Below are 22212 nucleotides of genomic sequence, written 5' to 3'. Positions count from 1 at the left end.
CTCCGAACAAAGCCTTATCACTGACTATACTAGGCATAGGCATCCTATGCTATGCAAAAGGTGTATTCAGAAATTGCAGTTAAAACAGCAAAAATCATTTGCATCAGAGAAGCACACGTCTTTCTACTACTGCAGCATAAACATTTATGAAGACTCTGCGGTTAAGTTGTGGGTTTTACCGCAGCTTTTGGGTGCCTGCACACGAACGGAATTTCCAGCGCGTCATTTTAGGCACATTATGACCGCCTGCACACGAGCGGGTCGGATCCGGCAGCGAGAATTCTCGCCGCGGGACCCGACCCGAGAGCCTGCAGGGACGAGCGCGTACTCACCCGCGCCTGGCGGCCCGGGCTCTTTCATGTGCCGGCTGCCGCGCAGCCGGCGCATGCGCAGACCGGAGCCGGCGGCCGGGTGAGTGCGTGCCCCGCACAAAAAAAGGACATGCCACGGTTTGTTTGCCGCGCGAGATTTCGCGCGGCCAAACCGCGGCCGTCTGCATAGGAGTGCGTATTGTAATGCACTCCTATGCAAACTTTTAGTGGCAGAAATCCCACGGGAAATCCCGCGGCGGGATTTCCGCCCGTGTGCAGGCGGCCTATCTGCCCCAGACCGCAGCCAATATACTCCTATGAGAATCCGCAGTTGTCCCCAGACGGACGGATTTGTATCGCGTTTTTTCACGCGACCTGTTCTAATTTGGGTCGGATTCTGCGCGTGAAGCCTCCAATACAAGTGAATGGGTGCGTTTTTTCACGCAGTACATCCGCAGTGCAGCTGCAGATGGAGTCACTGGTTGCTATGACTACAGGAAGTAGGCATGGTAGGAGGCGTCCCAACACACAGCACAGAGCTTCACAGGCAAATTTGTAGAGGGAGATAGGTAGTATTTCTTGCCAATGCAGGATGTAAGAATGCAAAATCTGTAGTAATGAATTCCTCTTGTGAATTTTTTTTGCAGTGACTGAAATAAAGTCACGCTGGAGAAGCGCCCGAAAAAAGTTACATGGATCAACCATGCCCACAAAGACATCTGCTCACCGGGTGAAAGCATGTTGCCAGAATAATTTAACGGTGCTCGCACAAGCAAGAGGGACAAAACGGAGTCTGGGTGTTGGTTTTTAAGCTGTTTTCCAAGGAATGGGCAGTTCTCTAGGGGTTGGGTTTACAATAAGGGGTGTCTGCTGGTTTTTCTCCGCAACACATCCGCGTATATCCGCGCGTGATTTTTCACGCATCCGCACCTATCCGCAAGCACATGGTACCATACGCGCGTGAAAATCCGCTAGCGGAATCCAGAACGCTCGTGTGCAGGCGGCCTTTGGGGTTTTCAATAACAGCAAGTAAAGGCTGTTTTGCAGAAACAAGGAAGGAAAAAAACAAACAAAAACACTTATCTGATGTGCAGTTGGATGCTGTTGCTTCCCTACACCAACAGTGTGCTGGCGATTGGCTTTGGAAGTCATATGACCTCATGTCAGGACATCATCACAGCTGCAGAAGTGAAGAGATGGGCCCAGGTGAGGAGCCGGTTGTAGGGAATAGGTGGAAAAAATAAAAAATAAATAAAAATCGGGTGCGGAAAGGATGGCTCTTTTTATTTTTGTCACTACATTGAACAATTTGTTTGTTATTTTTAATGGGCGCTGGATAAACCTCTGTAAAAAATAAGCCGGTATTCTTTCTGATTGAAGCTCTACTGAGGGAACCGATAGGTCAAACAGGAATCTGAGAAGGTTAAACAAGACTGATTTATGCCAAACTGGAAACGCAATAAAAAGGATCATTAGTCCAAATGAGAGCCCATTCACATCTGTGTAGGTGGTTAGTTACATTCTAAACCTCCGGCACAGATCTGGCAGAAAACGCTGGCCGGAATGTCAAAAGGACTGCATTATAGTCAATGGGGTCCATTCAGCACTGTTTAGCTTTGGCATTTACCAGATCTGGCAGTTCCAGCATTTTCGTTGTTTGGCTCCAAGGACTGAGGTGAATAAATGAGATCGGCCACATACCAGGGTGCAGATGTGAATGTAGCCCTATGAAAGGGGTCACCTAAAAACAAGATTTTTGTACTTATGTAAAGCTTAGACCGTGGGTATAGCTACTGCCACTAGGAGGTAGACACTGAGCAAAATAAGTGTTAGCTCTTCCTACACCAGCTATACCCCCTGCAGGCACCAAGCTAATCAGAAAGCTTCTACGGGTATAAAAATCTTGCTTTCTCATCCATTGCATTTGAGGGGAAGGGGTGTGCGACACACAGCTTAAAATTGTGGGGCGTTCCAGAGCAGCCCCATAGGGGTGGGGTAAGGTATACGGTGATCATGCAGTCAGTCGAGGGCCATCTGCAAAACCTTTAATCCAGGAGAAACATCCGCAGATGCAAAAAAAGTGTGCACTCGATAGAATTTGAAGGTGTGTACAGAGGCCCAAATGGTGGCTTTACCCACTTGATAGGCGGAAGCACCCTTGCGAGCCGCCCAAGAAGCAACCTCTGCCTGAGTCGAATGAGCAGTAATCCAGAAGGGAGGCTCCCTGCCCTTGGCAAAGTAGGCCTCTACTACTGCTGGTCTAATCCAGCAAGGAATGACAGCATTGAAAGGTGCTGGGTCACATCTCAGATCATCAGGAATCCAACAGAATTGGATCGTCTAAAAAGGAAGACATCTAGAAGACGTATATTCACAAGGTTGAATGGAATCCCTTAAAAAAAAAAAAAAAAAAAGGAGGAGACCATCAGTCCCAGCACACTCCTGCAGTGACAGATAGTCACAAGAGCCCAAGATTGCAGGGAGCACACCTGCAGGAGATGTGTGTTGAAGAAAAGATACAGAAAGTCCAACGGCAAAAGGGAAGACTTTAGATGGTTGAAGATCCACCTGAACTGGAACAGAGTGTTTAGAGTGATGAGACTTCTCAAATTGACCAACCGAGTCAGGGCCTTCACTACGATGTCGTTGAAATAGGGGCTGGCTATCATCACCTTGTAGTGCAGGAGAGCCATCACCAATGACAAAACCTTTGTGAAGGCACCAGAGCTGTGGCCAACCCGAACAGAAGGAACATACAGGGATATGAGGATATGCATCCTTAATGTCAATGGATGATAGGAACTCCCCTGGTTCCACGGAAGCGATGATTGATCTGAACGTCTCCATGTGGAAGTGTCGAACCTTTAGATTTGGTTCAGTTGCTTCAGATCACAACTTCTGCCCAAAAAAATCCAACAGTTGGGATTTTTGGTAACACTTCAATGAGATCAGCATTCATTTAACTGGCCTTTATACAAGCTGATAAGACTACAGTGGGGGACGAATGACCATTAGTCCCAGAAAGAATCCTCGCTGCAGGCAGCAATTACATGTTCACACGGGTAGATGTGCAGCAGGCAACCATTTCTTCTGCATCAAAGATGCCATCAGCTGATGAGTAAGCATTAGCTTGTTTGTTGGTTGATCGGAATTGTGAAGTACAATGTGACATGTAGGCCACACCTCACTTTTACCCTTGTCAAATGTCAAACCTTGTCTAGAAGATCAAATACATGATATGCAAGGCATACAAGAGTTCATTAATGCAATCTGAGCCAGACAATGGGCATGTTTACAGTAAAAGAGCTGCCCCAATGTCTCCAACCAAGATCTGACTTTGTGAGGTGCAACTAGCATAAACTAGAGGACTGAACAAACAAAAGGCACACAGTCCAGGGCAGCATGCAAATCGAAACTCCGCTCAACTGTGGTGGCCAATGGCAACAAGGCTTTACTGTGAACTTGTGCAACCTGCGACTACTGTGAATGGCTGTTTGGCAGCATGCGGCTTCGCCATTCAGGTCTCACATAGGAGGATGGACCATTGAAGATGTAATAAAAAAGGTAGGTCTGTGTACACAAAGCCACTATGGCCTTTTGTAGTTTATGTTTCGCTGCTCCCTACAGCTCTGGCAGCTATGTAGAAGGAATTGTTATCCTTAGAGAACTGCCATGAGTCAGGGTCATAATGTGTAATGTACTCTTTGGGCTACAGAGGAGCTATAGAGAAAGAAAAGAGGAAGCAATTACTTAATTTGCCTCAGAGAAGACAAATGAGCTTCTGAGGTGTTTATTGTGAGCAAACAGTGGGAGACAGACACTTGGCAGAATGAGGCCTCATAGGAAGGCATTTCACTTTCAAATGAACTCAATTTTTCTCCTGGTATTCTCAGACATGTATAACCTGAAGAGGGCCTGTCACGTATGAGAGGTACAGGGTCCCAGCTATATGACCACGCCTCAGGAATTCAAAGGAGTTTACCAAAATCAAGTTCTAAATGCTTCGCATTATACGTATAGTAAGCGCACACCAATTGTGCAGTTGCCCTCTTATTCTGTATCCCCCCTCTACCTCCTATAAGCATCCATGTGGCTCCGCTCACACTTGCTGATGAAAGATTTAGGCCTTATGTCCTCGGGGACAGATCCACAGCGGGTCACCCGCACGCGTGATCCGCGCCCCATAGGGATGCATTGGACACTCGCAGGTAATTAAATACCTGCGGATGAAATTTTCCCCTGAGGCACGGATTGCATGTGCGGGAAAACACCCGCAGCATGCTCCATTTTAGTGCGGGTCTCCCACGGGGACGGCTCCCGCAGGCTTCTGTTGAAATCTATGGAAGCCGTCCAGATCCGCGGCACACCCGCAGCTGAATTCCTGCTCTCCGGCACGGGAGAGTAGGAGTTAAAAAAAAAAGTGCATGGCGCATGCGCGCGGCACGCTGTCGGTGTACAGAGCACATCCGCCGGGCCGAAGAAAGAAGATCCGGCCGCGACGGAGGGAAGATCTGCAGCGGCCAGACAGGTAAGTAAATTCTTATTCGTAGGTCTCATGTCTGTGGGAAAGGAGGGACCCGCTGCGGGATTCTGCATGAAGAATATTCCCCGTTGACATGAGGCCTCAGGGTCTTTTTACACGGAATGACTGTCAGGCACTTTAGCATCCCAATGCTCATCACTCTTGTGCTTTCACACAGGAGTGATGGCCGCTCACTGAGTGGAGGCAGAGTGGGCTGGAGATCTCCTCTGGTCACCCACCTCCATTCACAGTAAGTAGGTAGTGTTTTGTAGAGGAGACTGCCCGTTTACACTGGTCAATTGCCGTTTGTTTGTTTTTTACGCCTGTATAAGCTGAACGGTGACCAATAAATTGACGAACTATCGCTCAGTCGCTGGCAGCGTTTATATTGAAAGATTGTTCAGTTTCATATGATCCAGTGATAAGCTGAGCGATAATTAGGATTACAACCGCTCCGTGTAGAAGGGCCCTCAATAATCCCTCCTGTAGCACAGCAGTGAAAACTACATATCACATGACACGCAGGACCAGCTCTTACAGTGATCGCTACATTAGAAAAGGTCTCCGCAACATTACAACTGCCGTCTGACTAGAAGATCAATTTCTAAGATTACAAGAAGATCTGATAAGAATATACATTCCTACGTACTTACTAAACATATGTAGTCATTTGGGAGTTTCACCTGAGCCAATGACTGCAGGCACAGTAAGGACTCCTCCACACTGGTCAATCACATCCCGATATTGCCCTCGCCATCTATGTCAGGGCCCTGTAGATGTGAGGAGTTTTCATGTGAAAACAGCCTCGCATCACTGCAGGGATGGAGGGAATCCCCGCTGCAGCTGTTACAGTTGCGGCAGAGGATCGTGGAGTTCCCCCATTCTTTTCAATGGGGTTACAACGTGAGATCTCACAGCTAAACAGAACATACTGTGATTCGTTTTCCGCATGACATCGCAGTGCCATGCAGGAAAACATCACTAATGTTAAAGAACTCTTCCAAAAGAATGGGGTTCATATTTCTGTGAGATTTTCTAGCAAGTGTGAGGGCAGGCAAGGATGCTGGAAAAAAACAAACAAAAAAAAAAACTCATTAAATATGCATCGAGCACCAGCTCTGATTGGCAAAGCCAACTGACACTCAGCTGGCTTAGCCAATCAGAGCAATCTCTTGCTGGAGGCGGGGATTTCAATCCCAGTTACTAGCACTAGATGCTTTGTCGGCTTGGCAAGTGCCCGGCAGCCTGCCCGGATCTCCAGAGAACAGCGGCAGGAATCCCAATGGCAGCAGCTAGGTGACTATTTTTATTTTTTTGGTAGTCCAGCCAGCACTTGCGTTTAACGCTGCCACAAACGTGGTACCAAGTTGAAGTTGTGCCACGTTTTCAGCAGCACTGAAACCGCTGCCTATTCATTTCAACAGGCGACGCAAGGCCAAAAACGGCCAAAGATTAACAGCGATGCATGTTCTAAGATGCTGCGTTTTGACGCTTGTGAGAGCAACCCCGTTGAAATGAATGGGAATGTTATACAGTGTTTAGCGCAACATTGAAGAGTCAGCGCTAAAGGATGTACAAAAACGTCTGTGTGAGGGAGGCCTTAGGCCTCATGTCCACGGGGAAAATAAGAATTAAAATCCGCAGCGTTTTTCCCCCACACACACGGATCCGCGCCCCATAGGAATGCATTGACCACCCGCGGGTAGATAAATACCCGCGGATGGTAATTAAAAAATTTCTGGAGCATGAAAAAAAATGGACATGCTCCATTTTAGTGCGGATCACGCGTGCGGGAGCTCATAAAGCACATAGCTCAATTGATCTCCCGCATGAAAGATAAAAGACAATTACAGTGCACCCGCAGCCGAAATCCGCGTTACAAATCAGCAGCGGATCTGATTTTCCCCGTGGACATGAGGCCTAAGGGTATATGCACCCAGTGTGGTCCCATTGCATGGGGTGCCGCTCAGCTGAGAACTACCCAGCAAAAAAGAATGTTCTACTGGTCAGTTTCATGATGTTAAACAGTCAGGCAATAGGCATGCTGTGAATGACACTTGATCTGACAACTTTGATCCCAGACTCCTGTATCTGCCGTGTTTTGTGCTACAAAAGATGCATTAGGGCCTTTTTTCAGGAAAGGTCTTATTTTTCCACGAACAATCTATATCCCGCTGATCAATTGTTGTTTGAGATCTATGGCCCATCAACATTGCAGTTTCATCTATAGCAAAAATGTTGGAAAGTTGGTATTTAGAAAAGTCGATGGCGCCAAGGACTTGAATGCAAGCGCAGGTTTAACGTGGTCAGCATTTTCTTTAGAGACAGTTCACATCAGTGACGGAAGCCGTCCAGCCAGTGTTATGATGCTTTGAATTCTTCTGGGGATATTTCTAACTGTGGTGCCAATGCAAGGGCAAATTCTTGAATATCAGCCCTGCACACAACAGCCTTCATTCTCCTGTCAGTAACCCATTCACAGATCAGGTCCTCCAGCCCACAAAATAATGGTTGCAGACCTGATCGGCACTTGCCCTTCTTAGCATTTCCCTTATACACTTGTTGATTGAGGTTATCGTACTCTGCTCACCATTTTCAGACCATTCGGGTATCCAACATCTTCTCATTAGAGAAAACCGTAAGATTTTTGCCCTGGGAGTCCATGATTCCTTTCTTATACTCGATGGAATAGCTCTTACTTTTTGCACTCATGTTGTCTGGGGGTCAAAATACCAGTATGATATATTTGTTGTTCATCTGTTTACATATGGTGCTGGTCCATAGTAAATAGTAGATAGACCCTTAATAAAGAAAAGCAGAGACCACCAAAAGAATCACACTCAAAAGACCCCACAAAGCCCGAAATATTAAGGATTGGCATTCCAGATGCTCTTTTCTGTGTTTCACTGTAGCAGTTGACTCCCCCCTGGTGACCGGAAGCAGCCATAACCCTAATATAATGAGCTCAGAAGTGGAGAGACGCCAGAGAGACTACCAGATTTGTCTATGAGAGCCCACCACTTGCAAATGTTCTTTATGGGATCTTTTGAGTAAAATTCTCTTTTTTTGTGGGGGGGGTCTGCTTTTCTTGGTGAAGGGTCTATCTGTCCTGCCATATTCTATTGCCAATTGATTTTAATTTTTTTACATGCATAGCTGCCTGGAGACCATTTAAATTGACTTTATGAACTGTAACTAGGGCTTATATTGCAAAAATCTCCAAAAAGCTTGGGGGGAATCATGCTAGAGCTTACTTTCAGGATAGGCCTTATTTAAACTGTAGTATGGGAGCCAGCGCTATAGAATCACATTATAGGTTGCAAGCCTGGCTCCTGTACAAGGCATAGGAGCCCAGGAGACAGAACAGCAGCATCCTAGTGTAAAAAGTCAATTACCCTAGGAACACTTTAATGATCCATTATATGACAGCTCCATGTAATTGACGAGAATAAAACGTCAGATTCTTTGGGTGTTCGAGTATTAAACTGCAGAGTATTACCGTAGTGTAAAATTTGTCTATTTGCAAAAGATACATATCTACATGGAGCAATTACAGAAAAATTATAAAATATGGAATCTTGGTCAAAGGGGTTTTCTAGGCTGATAGGCCATCAACCGTAATAAACAGCTGACGCCCGCGCTGTATGAAGAGAGGTCGCCCCGTGACTTCTCTTCATACATACCCCGACGCTCTAGGACATAAATGTACGTCCTGGAGCAGGAAGGGGTTAAGACTGGTGTTTGAAACGCCGGTCTTAATAAATTCCCCTGTGCACTCAACGCTCAAAACAAAATAAAATCTTATTAAATGTTCGGTTGCATTAAACCTTGGATTCTGTAGACAAAGAAAATGTAGGGAACACAAAACACTATGTAAATGGCTTATGACAGTGTCACGCTACCCTGCAATGTTTGCCTGTGACAAACTTCAGCACTTTCCAACCATATATTTATATCAGCACATGCTGACCATAAACCTAGAAAGAACTTGAAGAAAACCATAAGCCTGCATTCACACAGGGCAGATTTGCCGCGGTTCTGCCGCAGCAGATCCGCCCGCGGCCGCTAATCTCGGGATTAGCCAGCCATGTGGACGAGGTTTCTCAGAAACCTCGTCCACACGGGACGCCTAATCCGCTGCAGTAACTCCGGTTGAAACCGCGGCTGCGGCCGCCGCAGCTGCGGTTTCCAAAGATTGAGCATGTGTGTTTACAGTCGGTTTTTTGTTTATTTATGTTACGGCCGCGCTCTCCTCTATGGGAGAGCCGGCCGCAACGGAAAAGCATGCGGCCGGACCGCTTCAAAGCCGCCGCGGTTCTCCCGCCGGAAATCTCGCGGTTTTTGACGGTATTTTCCGACGAAAATACGCCCTGTGTGAACCCTGCGTAAATGCTCTGTGCATCTAAATACACTGTTCCCTGCACCAGATGAACATTCATTCTGACACTTAATGAGTCAGCGGAGGGTGCGGAACGGCAAGATTTGTCAAACAGTACAGAGAATTCTATTGTGTTTCAAACTGACTAAATGCCAACATTCCTGCATGGAATGCTACCGGACTGGATGGAAGCGGGAAAGAGAAAAAACAAAACACTACTTTAATTTAAAGTGTCATTCCCCAAAACAAAGTGTAGCCAATCAATCATCACAATTAACCCAAGAGATATTAGCGGCATGTGTTACGATGTATGGAAGCAGTATGGATTTGCTTAAAGGGGTTGTCCCATGCCGAAACGTTTTTTTTTTTTTTCAATAGCCCCCCCTTCGGCGCGAGACAAACCTGATGAAGGGGCTTAAAAAAAACAAACCACACAGTACTTACCTGAATCCCCGCGCTCCGGTGACTTCTTACTTACCTTGTGAAGATGGCCGCTGGGATCTTCACCCTCAGTGGACCGCAGGGCTTCTGTGCGGTCCATTGCCGATTCCAGCCTCCTGATTGGCTGGAATCGGAACACGTGACGGGGCGGAGCTACGAGGGCAGCTCTCCAGCACGAGCAGCCCCATTCAAAACGGAGAAGACCGGACTGCGGAAGCGCGTCTAATCGGGCGATTAGACGCTGAGGATTAGACGGCACCATGGAGACGAGGACGCTAGCAACGGAACAGGTAAGTGAATAACTTCTGTATGGCTCATAATTAATGCACAATGTACATTACAAAGTGCATTAATATGGCCATACAGAAGTGTATACCCCCACTTTGTTTCGCGGGACAACCCCTTTAATAAAGGCTACAAACACTGCAGCCAAGTCATTACAGGAAACCGATCTAAACTATGAGCTGCTGGAAGATCTTGCTCAACCAGCAATTCGTGCTTCGATATTACTCACCGAGACTAGATTGTCATTTGCATTTCAGTACTCGGCTTGTGCATTCAGGAGTTTAACTAGTCCCGAGCAAGGTCATCCTCATGTACAACCACCACTTTACAATGTTTACTCACCATGTTTGCAAAATGACATATGTTGATACCAATACCAACCCGTTCCCTACACCGCAACCAAAAAGCCAACCCCATCTAGAGAAGTTACTACAGGAGTGGAATCGTCTCACCTTGAAGTCTATTTCGGTCTCTTTGCAGCAGGATATACAGCTTACAAGCAGCACCACCAAAGCGATGAAACTGCAGACGGACAGCAGCACCAGCGACACGGGGACATCACTGCTCGTAACATCTAAGGGAAGCAAAGAGAGCAAATCACCATTAGCGATAAGCAGACCCGACAGGCAGCCGCTAAATCGATTTGGAACTAAACTTGACATTTCCTAGCGAGTAGATCAGCCAATACACATTTTAAAGATGTCAAGGGCAATTTTTGAGTGTTCACTATGAAATTAGCCATAATGTAGAGAAGTATCAGCAGTAATTAAGACCGCAATGCGCAGCTAAAGACCAGCGGGAGGGGTGAGGTTTCAATTTTCCACTATTTTTAAAGAACTTTGTTTGTAGACAGCAAGAAAAATTTCACGAAAAAAAACCAGAACAAAAAAAACACAGTAGTGCAGGTATATGCTTTTTAGACCGTATTACAGAACTAGTGGCTCTGCCGTTACACCATGCGGCCCGCACACCAACTAGCAGAATCATACAGCGTTTTGCTGTGTGGATTACAAATCCGTATGCATTCCTATGAGAGTCATTGAGAACGGTATGGAGATCCCCAGAAAAAAAAAATCCTCATTCACTCGAATCGTGCCCTCTTAGGGCTTCTACCCACTAGCGGTTTTTTAACATTAGAAAGTCCCATTGAAAAAAAATACGCAGCAATTTTAAAAACCGCTAGTGGGTAGAAGCTCTAAGAGTGGCTTTAATGAGAATTTCTGTAACAAATCCGTGCCCAAAACCTCATCAAATCTGTGACATGGGAAAACTGTCTGAAAACGGTCACAGGCTTAACACCCCTCACAATATTGCGTGCACGTTCCTACAAATGGATACCATTTTGACAATTCTATATAAACTAAACAGCCCATTTTCCAGAATAAGGCCCCGTCCACGGGCGTTGCGGTATTCCGGCGGCAGACGAATCTCCGCCGGTCAGCCTATCTGACAGATAGGCTGACCGCAGAGAATTGCGGCAATTCACAGCATGCTGCAAATTGCCGTCCGCGAGCAGAGAATCGCAATGATTCTCTGCTAGGGGGCCGGGGCTTTTCATAGCAATGCTATGGAAAGCCGCACACGGGCGTGATTCGCCGGCGAATGATTTACCGACAGCGAAATCACGTCCGTGGACAGTAGGCCTAAAGGCCTCCTGCACATGGGCGGCTTTGCATTACAGAGTCCACGGTGGGCGCCCGCCTCTGGACTCTGCAGCAAACACTGCCCATGGCATGCAATGGCAAAATGCCATTTTATCTCCACGAGCAGAAATAGTTTGCAATTTTCCACTTGCGGAGAAGAAATGGCAGTATGCTGCGATTTGTGCAGGCTACGCTCGGCCAGCTATCATTGAAGTCAATGGAAGCCACATATCCCGCGGTACTTCCGCAGTGAGCACGGCAGAAGTATTGCGGATCCGCGTCATTGCAGAGCGCCGGCTCCTACTGAGCATGTGAGACGTAGTGCCAGCCGGCCCATCCGCAGCACTGAACAGAAGAGACCAGACAGGTATGCAGGGGGTCACCGCATGCGGGGTCCGACCCACCCGTATGCAGGAGGCCTTATATATAGCAATACACAAGCAGAAAATGAGTAGGATAGGAGACATTTCTGAGGATTGCCTACACTGATTATGCTGTAGCTTACAGCTTCGGGACATATTGTGTACACAGGATTTTCTGCCACTGGATGTAAATATTTTCATTCACTGAGAGCAAACAGAGCTCTTGAAAATAGTTAGGACTTTATGTATGACGTACAGTAAAAAAAAAAAAAAAAAAACTTCCAGAGCTTTTCATTGCACAATGAGTTGTCTTGATTTGTTAAAGAAAAAAGCCTGTGCAACCCGGGGTTAAAGGTCACATTACCTTTTGGCTTTTCCTGTTATATATGGGGGGCAGGAAAATGCAATGCTTGACCTATCCTATGACTCCCACTGAATATAATGGGGTTCGTCTGGCATGTGCCTGAATATATAGTATTGAGGCGGATGTGAATCTATGGCGTACTCCGAGTCATTCTGAGACCTGTAGTGCACACACAAGGCAGCATTCAGATGGAGCAATGAGGCTTTGTTCACACCGCTCAGTTTCGCCACGGATTCCTTGCCCAAACCTACACCGTTTTAGCATTTCTTTGAATGCCATTTGTACATCACATATTCTGTATATGGATTTCAAAATGTGTCAGCAGAAAGGAGAGTTCAGAAAAAAAACAAAAAAACGGACATGTTGATTATTCACACAGAATCCACTTCTGGCGGATACACGCAGAATTGCCCAATGACTTCCAAATCCAGATCAGCATGAAGCCCAGCAGCAGATTAAACGGCTGGATGAACGTCGGAAAAATCCGACACGGGTCAGACAGATTCGCTTGTGTGAATGAGGCTGAACTGTCCCACTAGCCAAGGGCATGTTCACAGGGGGCAGATTTAGGCCTGTGTCACACAACAAGCAGAGAACAGAGCCAGGTCATTTCAGTGGGTTCGCTCATAAATACATATTTTACAGTCCACGAAAATGCATGCGCAGATACGCATACGCTCGTGTGACACAAGCCTAAGACCTAATGCACACGGTCGGACTTCCGCGGCGTTTCACTGCAGCTATTAGGTTCTGTTGAACATAATAGCTCAACGTACAGGCTGTGGGATTCCACCGCGGAAGTCCTTAGCATGAAATTACCCACGGCATGTCCCATTTGTAGTCAACGGAAGCCGCCCGTCATGCTATAGTTTCGCTGTAGCACAGTGAAAGTACAGCGTAAATATGCTCCGGTGACATGCGCTGTACAGCGCATGCGCGCCGGAGCATCATGCGGGCAGCGGATCTGGAGGCAAGTATGGGGTCTTTAGGCGGGGCGCTGTGATGGACTCCGCTGCGACATTCCGCTTGTGGAGCCCGTCACGGCCGCGTGCATTAGGTGGGTATGCTTATATGTAGAGGAAATGCTGTGGATTTTCCGCAGTGCAAGTTTCTGCAGCATTTCTACAAAAGCAGAAGTCAAAATCCTCACCTGCGTATCCACAACCACAATGCTCCCCATCACCTCGCTATTCAAAATCCACGGTGTATTTCAGCAGCCATAGCGCTCCCCATCACCTCGCTATTCTTCCTGCTGCTCCGTGCTATGAGAAGACTGAATGGCGCGCTGATTGTGCAAGCGCACCGCCGCTTTCAATTGGACTCCCGAGAGTGGCAAGTGTTTGGGTATTTGTCAGTCCTATAGAAATGAATGGAGTAGCAGCTGCACAGGCTTGGCCAGCGCTCCATTTATTCTGAAGTCACTGCGACAGGGAGTCAAAGGAAGCCGTCCGATTCGCAGCTGACACTGCGGAAGGGCCGCGGATTCCACGACAAATAAGGAGTTTTAAGAAAAAGAAGAAAAAAAATATATATATTTACTGCGCATGTGGGTGAGCCGATGCTCCTGCACACATCAGTACAGATAAAGAAGATTCCGGACATATATGCAGTGTCCTCGGCCGCTGGCGAATGTGAGCGATAAAAAGATTTTCCATGCTTTACAATGCCCGCGTTTGGAATCTGCCTGTGTGAAGCCAGCCTTAGGCCGCTATTACACGATTGAGAAAATCATGCAATATTTATGCATTGCAAGACACACCAATATGAACCCCATCCTTTTGAATGGGGTCATATACATAAGGGTTTTGTTTTTTCCAGTATCACAGCGTGGGGGGAAAAAAAAAAAAATCCTGCATGTCCAAACTTTGGTTATTCCTTTGGGGCCGGCGAGGCGTGGCATGCGATGTGCACCGGACTGCGATTTGATGTTTCCCATTGAAAATGAGAAACACTCTGCGATTCCCCTCAAAAATGAGGCAAAGCATTTTTAAACACAAAACGCCTCACATTTGTGGGAAAATTGCACACTGGCACGTGCGATATTGAGCCAAGTCACACAGCCCAATACTGCGCTTACTTGGCTGCGTTTACATGTGCATTGAGGGCGCGGTTGCACATTCCATTGTATTTGATGAGAAAAGAGCGCTGCATGTCATTTATCCAGTCAAAATGATCAACACTATGCAGAGACCCGATGGACCCCATAATAAGTCAGTGGGGTCAGTCAGGAGCTGGCAAAGGGTTGTGGCTTCAGTTTACAGCAGAAGCTACAACTCTAGAACATAGCCTAGGGGGCTTGTACAAATGCTGATGATCAGACACAAGTGTTCAACCAAACGTTTAACTGCCCAATCATTGGCCCATCTGAATGTATAAGGCCTCATGTCCACGGGCAAAATATGATTTAGGATCCGCAGCCGATCACCCGCACGTGGATCCGCGCCCCGTAGGGATGCATTGACCACCTGCGGGTAGATAAATACCCGCAGATGGTCAATAAAAGGGATTTAAAAAAAAATGGAGCATGAAAAAAAAAAAAAAAAAAGGACCATGCTCCATTTTCGTGCGGGTCTCCCACAGGCTTCTATTAAAGCCTATGGAAGCCGTCCGGATCCGCGGGATACCAAAATCAGAATATACTCACCTGCTCCAGATCTTCCCTTCTTCGCGGCTTCATATTTTCTCTCCGTCACAGCCGGATCTTCTTTCTTTGGGACGCTGCTTGCGCGCGGCACGCAACCGACGTGCCGTGCACATCCGCTGGGCCGAAGAAAGAAGACCGGCCGTGACGCAGAGGAGATGACGCCGCGGCGAAGGATCCGGAGCGGGCGAGAGGTAAGTTAATTCTTCTTTTCAGCACTCATGTCCGCGGGGCAGGAGGGACCCGCTACGGATTCTCCATGGAGAATCCGTAGCGGGCCTCATTTTCCCCGTGGACATGAGGCCTAAATGCGCATGCAAGCAAAAGAAAAATGCTCTCATTAGATCAACCAGCTTTTTGACGATCAGCACATGTTCGAGTGGACCAACTCTAAAGGCCCATTTCGACAACAATTACTCAAAATTCGATCAAAAGCCATCTTTTGAGCGATAACCGTTGTGTCTAAACGTGCTGCCATCGTGCACTATTTGTCCATAACTCTTATCAGCGTGTGATGCAGATGCGAGCTCAATCAAATTTTTCGTTTTTCCGATAGAAAAATGCAATTTTAACATGCGAGAATAAAGTGCATAAATAACAAAAACACATGTGCCCTGATGCAACACATTTTTCAAGCAAAATGCATCACATTTGCACACTGTTTTGCAATATGCAAAAAACTCAGTGTGGGTACAAATTCACTTACCATTTCATAACCGTAAAATAGCATTCAAGAGTGCGTCTACAGTTGTCTAGGACTGTTTTGCTCACTATTACCGGCTCATGTCCTCCGTGTAGCCTAGTAATGGATATTAGAGACGGGCTGCCATGATGGGCATCAGTACATTATTAATGACTCCTCGTGTATCAGGGGAGCACTTGAGGAATTTGATTTCAGTCCCATTTGTAAAGAAAGTAATTTGGGTGATAAGGATAAAGTATTCCTGATAATGCAGTAAACCTTTTATAAAAAAGGTAAATCGTGACATTCCATAGCCCCATAACCCGAAGCCACAGACTCCATAGCCCCATAACCCGAAGCCACAGACTCCATAGCCCCATAACCCGAAGCCACAGACTCCATAGCCCCATAACCCGAAGCCACAGACTCCATAGCCCCATAACCCGAAGCCACAGACTCCATAGCCCCATAACCCGAAGCCACAGACTCCATAGCCCCATAACCCGAAGCCACAGACTCCATAGCCCCATAACCCGAAGCCACAGACTCCATAGCCCCATAACCCGAAGCCACAGACTCCATAGCCCCATAACCCGAAGCCACAGACTCCATAGCCCCATAACCCGAAGCCACAGACTCCATAGCCCCATAACCCGAAGCCACAGACTCCATATCCTCATAACCCGAAGCCACAGACTCCATATCCTCATAACCCGAAGCCACAGACCCCATATCCTCATAACCCGAAGCCACAGACTCCATATCCTCATAACCCGAAGCCACAGACTCCATATCCTCATAACCCGAAGCCACAGACTCCATATCCTCATAACCCGAAGCCACAGACCCCATATCCTCATAACCCGAATCCACAGACTCCATATCCTCATAACCCGAATCCACAGACCCCATATCCTCATAACCCGAATCCACAGACCCCATATCCTCATAACCCGAATCCACAGACCCCATATCCTCATAACCCGAATCCACAGACCCCATATCCTCATAACCCGAATCCACAGACCCCATATCCTCATAACCCGAATCCACAGACCCCATATCCTCATAACCCGAATCCACAGACCCCATATCCTCATAACCCGAATTCACAGACCCCATATCCTCATAACCCGAATCCACAGACCCCATATCCCCATAACCGGAATCCACAGACCCCATATCCCCATAACCCGAGTCCACAGACCCCATATCCTCATAACCCGAGTCCACAGACCCCATATCCTCATAACCCGAGTCCACAGACCCCATATCCTCATAACCCGAATCCACAGACCCCATATCCCGAATCCACAGACCCCATATCCCCATAACCCGAGTCCACAGACCCCATATCCTCATAACCCGAGTCCACAGACCCCCATATCCTCATAACCCGAGTCCACAGACCCCATATCCTCATAACCCGAATCCACAGACCCCATATCCCGAATCCACAGACCCCATATCCCCATAACCCGAGTCCACAGACCCCATATCCTCATAACCCGAGTCCACAGACCCCCATATCCTCATAACCCGAGTCCACAGACCCCCATATCCTCATAACCCGAGTCCACAGACCCCCATATCCTCATAACCCGAGTCCACAGACCCCATATCCTCATAACCCGAGTCCACAGACCCCATATCCTCATAACCCGAGTCCACAGACCCCATATCCTCATAACCCGAGTCCACAGACCCCATATCCTCATAACCCGAGTCCACAGACCCCATATCCTCATAACCCGAGTCCACAGACCCCATATCCTCATAACCCGAGTCCACAGACCCCATATCCTCATAACCCGAGTCCACAGACCCCATATCCTCATAACCCGAGTCCACAGACCCCATATCCTCATAACCCGAGTCCACAGACCCCATATCCTCATAACCCGAGTCCACAGACCCCATATCCTCATAACCCGAGTCCACAGACCCCATATCCTCATAACCCGAGTCCACAGACCCCATATCCTCATAACCCGAGTCCACAGACCCCATATCCCCATAACCCGAATCCACAGACCCCATACCCCCATAACCTGAATCCACAAACCCCATATCCTCATAACCCGAATCCACAAACCCCATATCCTCATAACCCGAATCCACAGACCCCATATCCTCATAACCCAAATCCACAGACCCCATATCCTCATAACCCAAATCCACAGACCCCATACCCCCATAACCTGAATCCACAGACTCCATATCCTCATAACCCAAGTCCACAGACCCCATATCCTCATAACCCGAGTCCACAGACCCCATATCCCCATAACCTGAATCCACAGACCCCATATCCCCATAACCTGAATCCACAGACCCCATATCCCCATAACCTGAATCCACAGACCCCATATCCCCATAACCTGAATCCACAGACCCCCGGATACATGGCTTCCCTGAAGCAGCTCAGTTTGCACCCCTATTCTCTTGTCTTCCAGCTATAGCTAGCATGATGAATCAAACCTCCAATACTACGTATATGTAAAAATATCAAAACGAAACCAACAGGAACAGAAGGGATGATAAAATCAGTGCTTTCCTTCCAGATCGCCTCTAAATATAGCGTGTGTTGTTGTGGTTTGCCAAGATGCTATTTATTGTAAGAGCTCTGTGGGAGAGAACCAGAGCTGAGGCTTTGTCACCGAGATAAGAGCTTCTTACATCACACTTTCCCTCTTGCCCTTTATCCAAGATTCCTCTGTTCATGTAATTAAAGGGAGTGTTCTCCATGTACCATAAAACATTAGGACACACGGCACTCATGTTCTGGGTTGTGGGAGCCGCAGTTCAGGTGTTTGAGTACTTCTATCCAGTGCAATCTAATTTACCACCGATATGGACTAATTATCCTCAATGCTAAATGATCATGCAGTGATCTATGAATATAGTTAAAAACAAAGAATGAAATAAAATCCATCAGCATATATAAGTAGCCATCACTGAGCGCCTGGAAAAAAACAAAAAAACAAAAAAATCATACGCAATATACTTAAAGCGACCCTCTGGTCCTAGATGAAGAGAGATGGCCGCACCGCTTCTGACTACTTGACACACTGTGCTTTAGAATGCATTGGTAGTTTAAGACCTTACATGCTGCCAATTGGCCAGCACTGCTCACATGGGCAGCGCTGACCAATCAAGGCAACCTGTAGGATCTTCAAACCGTGCTGTTCGTCAGTACACTACTCTTGCGCAAAAGTTCTTCATACAGATCTTTGGCTGCCTGTACGCTGAGCGACGTGGTGCCTATAGCCTTGTATTATATATCAGTATGACAGTATGGCCGCCTTCTGTGGTTTATTGAACAGCAGCTTACCCCATAAGCTTACATGCCTGGCTGAACACGATGACGGTCACCGAGGAGAGGGATTTTACATTTACATGAAAAGATGTAGTTTAGATCCTCGCTGGACGGTGGGAACGTGAATGATAAATGCTCAGTATACAGACCGGCAGCAACTGGACGATGAACGATTTTTAGGTCTGCAGAAACTAACAATTTGCCCGTTAAACAGGCAGTCATTCATCTAGGAACAACTGCTTCATTGCTGTGAATGGAGGAAGATGACCGCAACGATCCATCTCCATTCACTGAAAAGCACAGGAGGGATTATCACTGGGATGACTGACTGCTGGGGGCCATAATAGACCTGTGAAAAAGGCCCCAAGTTGCTACCAAACTCCTATCATTACTTACCTCTGCGGAAAATTGGACAGCATTTATCCAATATCAGTAACCAACTTAAGGCCCATTTAGACAACGATTATCGCTCAAAATTCACTCAAAAGCCATCTCTTGAGCAATAACCGTGTCTAACTGCGCTGACATTGTGCAGTTTTCGTTAAGCCGTCGCTGAAAGAACGATCAGCCTCATCAGAAAGTCACAGCGGGATACACCTGATACTGTTTCAGCTGTATCGCGCTCCCTGGCTGGGTATGAAGAACACAGCGGTCCAGCTGTGTTCTGCATACCGCACAGGGAGCGCACAGCTGTATACCAGCTGAGCGCTCTGAACAGCTAGGATTTGAAGAACACAGCAGTCCCTCTTGTCTTCTGTATCCCCCGCTCGGAGGGCTTGGCTGTATGACAGCCGGGCGCTCCGAGCAGAGAACAGCTGGATGCAGAAGACAAGCGGTCCGCTTGACTTCTGCATCCTCTGCTCGGAGCGCAAGGCGATCGCTTAACGTTTGAGCAATCACCTTGCCCTGTAAATGCACAGAACAATTATCGCTCAAAAGACATCTTTTGAGCCATAATCGTTGTGTCTAAATGGGCCTTTAGGGTTAAGTGCACATGCAGAAGAGAAGTTCAGCTGGAAATGTGCAACAAATCCAAGGCAAAAACTCAACTATGCGACATGCAGATTTGCTATATTTCCAAGGCTGGAACCCACGATGAAGGGTCTTCTTATACAGGCCAGATTCTTGGCCGAATACTAGCAATGCCATTGGACAAGCATTTTGATCGGCGCTCATTTACATGGACAGAGAACCGCTTATAGGGATGAGCAATCACAGGTCAGGGGAGGTATACCACTGAACAGAAAGTATTTTTAAGTATGCGGAAAATCAATCAGATGATAATGTAGCAAATTAGGAGATGTCCAACAGGGTAGTATTGTATGCCGTAACGCAGGCTACTACTCTATTCTGTACACTATACTAACATATACCAGACAGAGGGGTCAGGAAGGACACCACAAACAGTATCTCATTGAGCAAACTATAGATAGCCGACATGTAGGCAAATACCTTAGTTACAAATATCATTTTTCGGCTTAGCCAACAAGGTATCACTCCTATAAGACTTCTGTCACTTTTATTAACACAAACGTATTTACCAACAGATTGTTCTAGCCGACATCGTACCATACTATTTTTTGCTGCACACCATTATAGATAACCAATTAGCTTCCAATCAAGGGTAAACAAAAAATAAACAAATGCAATAAGGGTACATTGTATCCCTGGACTAAAGTCCCAATAATCAAGCTAGAGTTTGGCTAAAGGGCTCATTCACATGAGCGTAATTCAATTGCATATAATACACAGTGAATGGTGTCAGTGAAGGTACATTGATCGATTCACACTTGCGTATATTCATGGTGTATGGTACGTGCGTAAAGAACACGGCATGTTCCATTTTACCGCCTATTACATGCGATATAGCCCTATACGCCGGTGCAGACAGTGTGTGAATGAGCCCAAAGACTAATCCCACAGACAATAGAAAATACTTGTAGCTACAACATGTAGCATTATAACAGGTGAGTCACTTGGGCCACTTCCTATTCTCACACCCATATCTTGTGACAACACATGTTCCCTTCTAAAAATAAAACTGGCTAAGTGAAATAGCGCAGTGCCCTGCAGCGTATGGAGGTTGGTCCCTGCAATGGGACTGGGCCACAATTTCCGTCTAACCCCTATTTCTCACAAACAATTGGTAGATTAGTAAGAAGTAGCAGACAGATGGAGGACTAGACTGCAAACAGATGTGTGCAGTCTATAGCCATACACACATGGGTCCGCATAGGAACTGTATACATAAGAGGAGAACAATCGGAGGTGCAATAACAAAATAAAGGAATAAAACCTTGGTTGCAGAAGAGGGCATTTTTAAAAGGGATATTTTAAGGCCAAAACGACATTTGGTTCATTTGGTTGTAGTGGTCCAACTCTGCCTTTAATAAGAGTGAAGGTGCCATGGCAGGCTGAGTGGCAGTACCAGGCCCCGCTGCACAACAGAAGCTTTGAGCAAAATCCCTTCGCTGTAACTAAATTATTCTTTTCCTGAAAACACACTGGCAGCCTGGCGGACCCCGCGGCGGTGTGAAGGGGGCTTCACTTCTACAGCAAGTATAAAAAGCATCTAAGGCTGGGATCACACGGGGCGTAATTGCCGCAGAATTTCCATGCAGACTCTGCACGAAAATTCTGCCTGTGACTTTAATCCTGGGATTAGCCAGCAAAGTGGCCGAGAATCGCAAAAATCTCATCCACACGCTGCGGCCGATCCATTGCAGCTAAGCCGCGCTGAAATTGACATGCTGCGCGGAATTCGAAGACGCGGCATGTCAATTCTTTCTCCGTTTCAGCGGCGGCTGCTCTCCTCTCTATGGGGAGAGATGGCCACAGCAGAATACAAGTGGCGAACCAGCTCCAAAACCCACGGAGAGACGCCACGGATTTTGAAGCTGCATATCGGGGGACCATGGGGGATGAAGGAATCCTCTGCCACAGATGTGAAAGATTGTGCTTAGCTATTCATTCATGAATAGCTAAACATTATCTGTAATTGGCTGAGCGCTCAGCCAATAGCTAAGCACTAGCTGCTATTGGCTGAGCCCTCAGCCAATCAGCACAGCCCTTTCAGGAGGCGGGGATTTTTAAAGGTGAGTAACTTTTTTTTTTTTTGTTTTTTACACTTATTGATGATTTTCAGGGAAGGGCTTATATTTCAAGCACTTCCCCGATAATCATACTGCGGGGCTTGCAAGAAAGCACTGCTTTCAAGGGGATCTGCAGCAGTGCCAATCCCAATAAAAGCAATGGGATATCATT

At 46.9% G+C, this 22212-nt stretch overlaps 1 protein-coding gene across 1 annotated transcript in view; it reads right to left on the bottom strand.

Moving 5' to 3' along the window:
* LMTK2 (lemur tyrosine kinase 2) overlaps positions 1 to 22212 on the bottom strand; it is a 94282-nt gene that overhangs the window by 66372 nt on the left and 5698 nt on the right. The window contains exon 2 of the mRNA XM_066576388.1: positions 10390 to 10511. Coding sequence (XP_066432485.1) covers positions 10390 to 10511 — 122 coding nt within the window. The remainder of the gene's footprint in view (positions 1 to 10389; positions 10512 to 22212) is intronic.

The sequence above is a fragment of the Eleutherodactylus coqui genome, chromosome 8 (genome assembly GCF_035609145.1).
Source record: "Eleutherodactylus coqui strain aEleCoq1 chromosome 8, aEleCoq1.hap1, whole genome shotgun sequence".
NCBI lineage: Eukaryota > Metazoa > Chordata > Amphibia > Anura > Eleutherodactylidae > Eleutherodactylus > Eleutherodactylus coqui.
The sequence above is the reverse complement of the archived record's forward strand: the minus strand, read 5'-3'. Positions and strand labels throughout refer to the sequence as shown.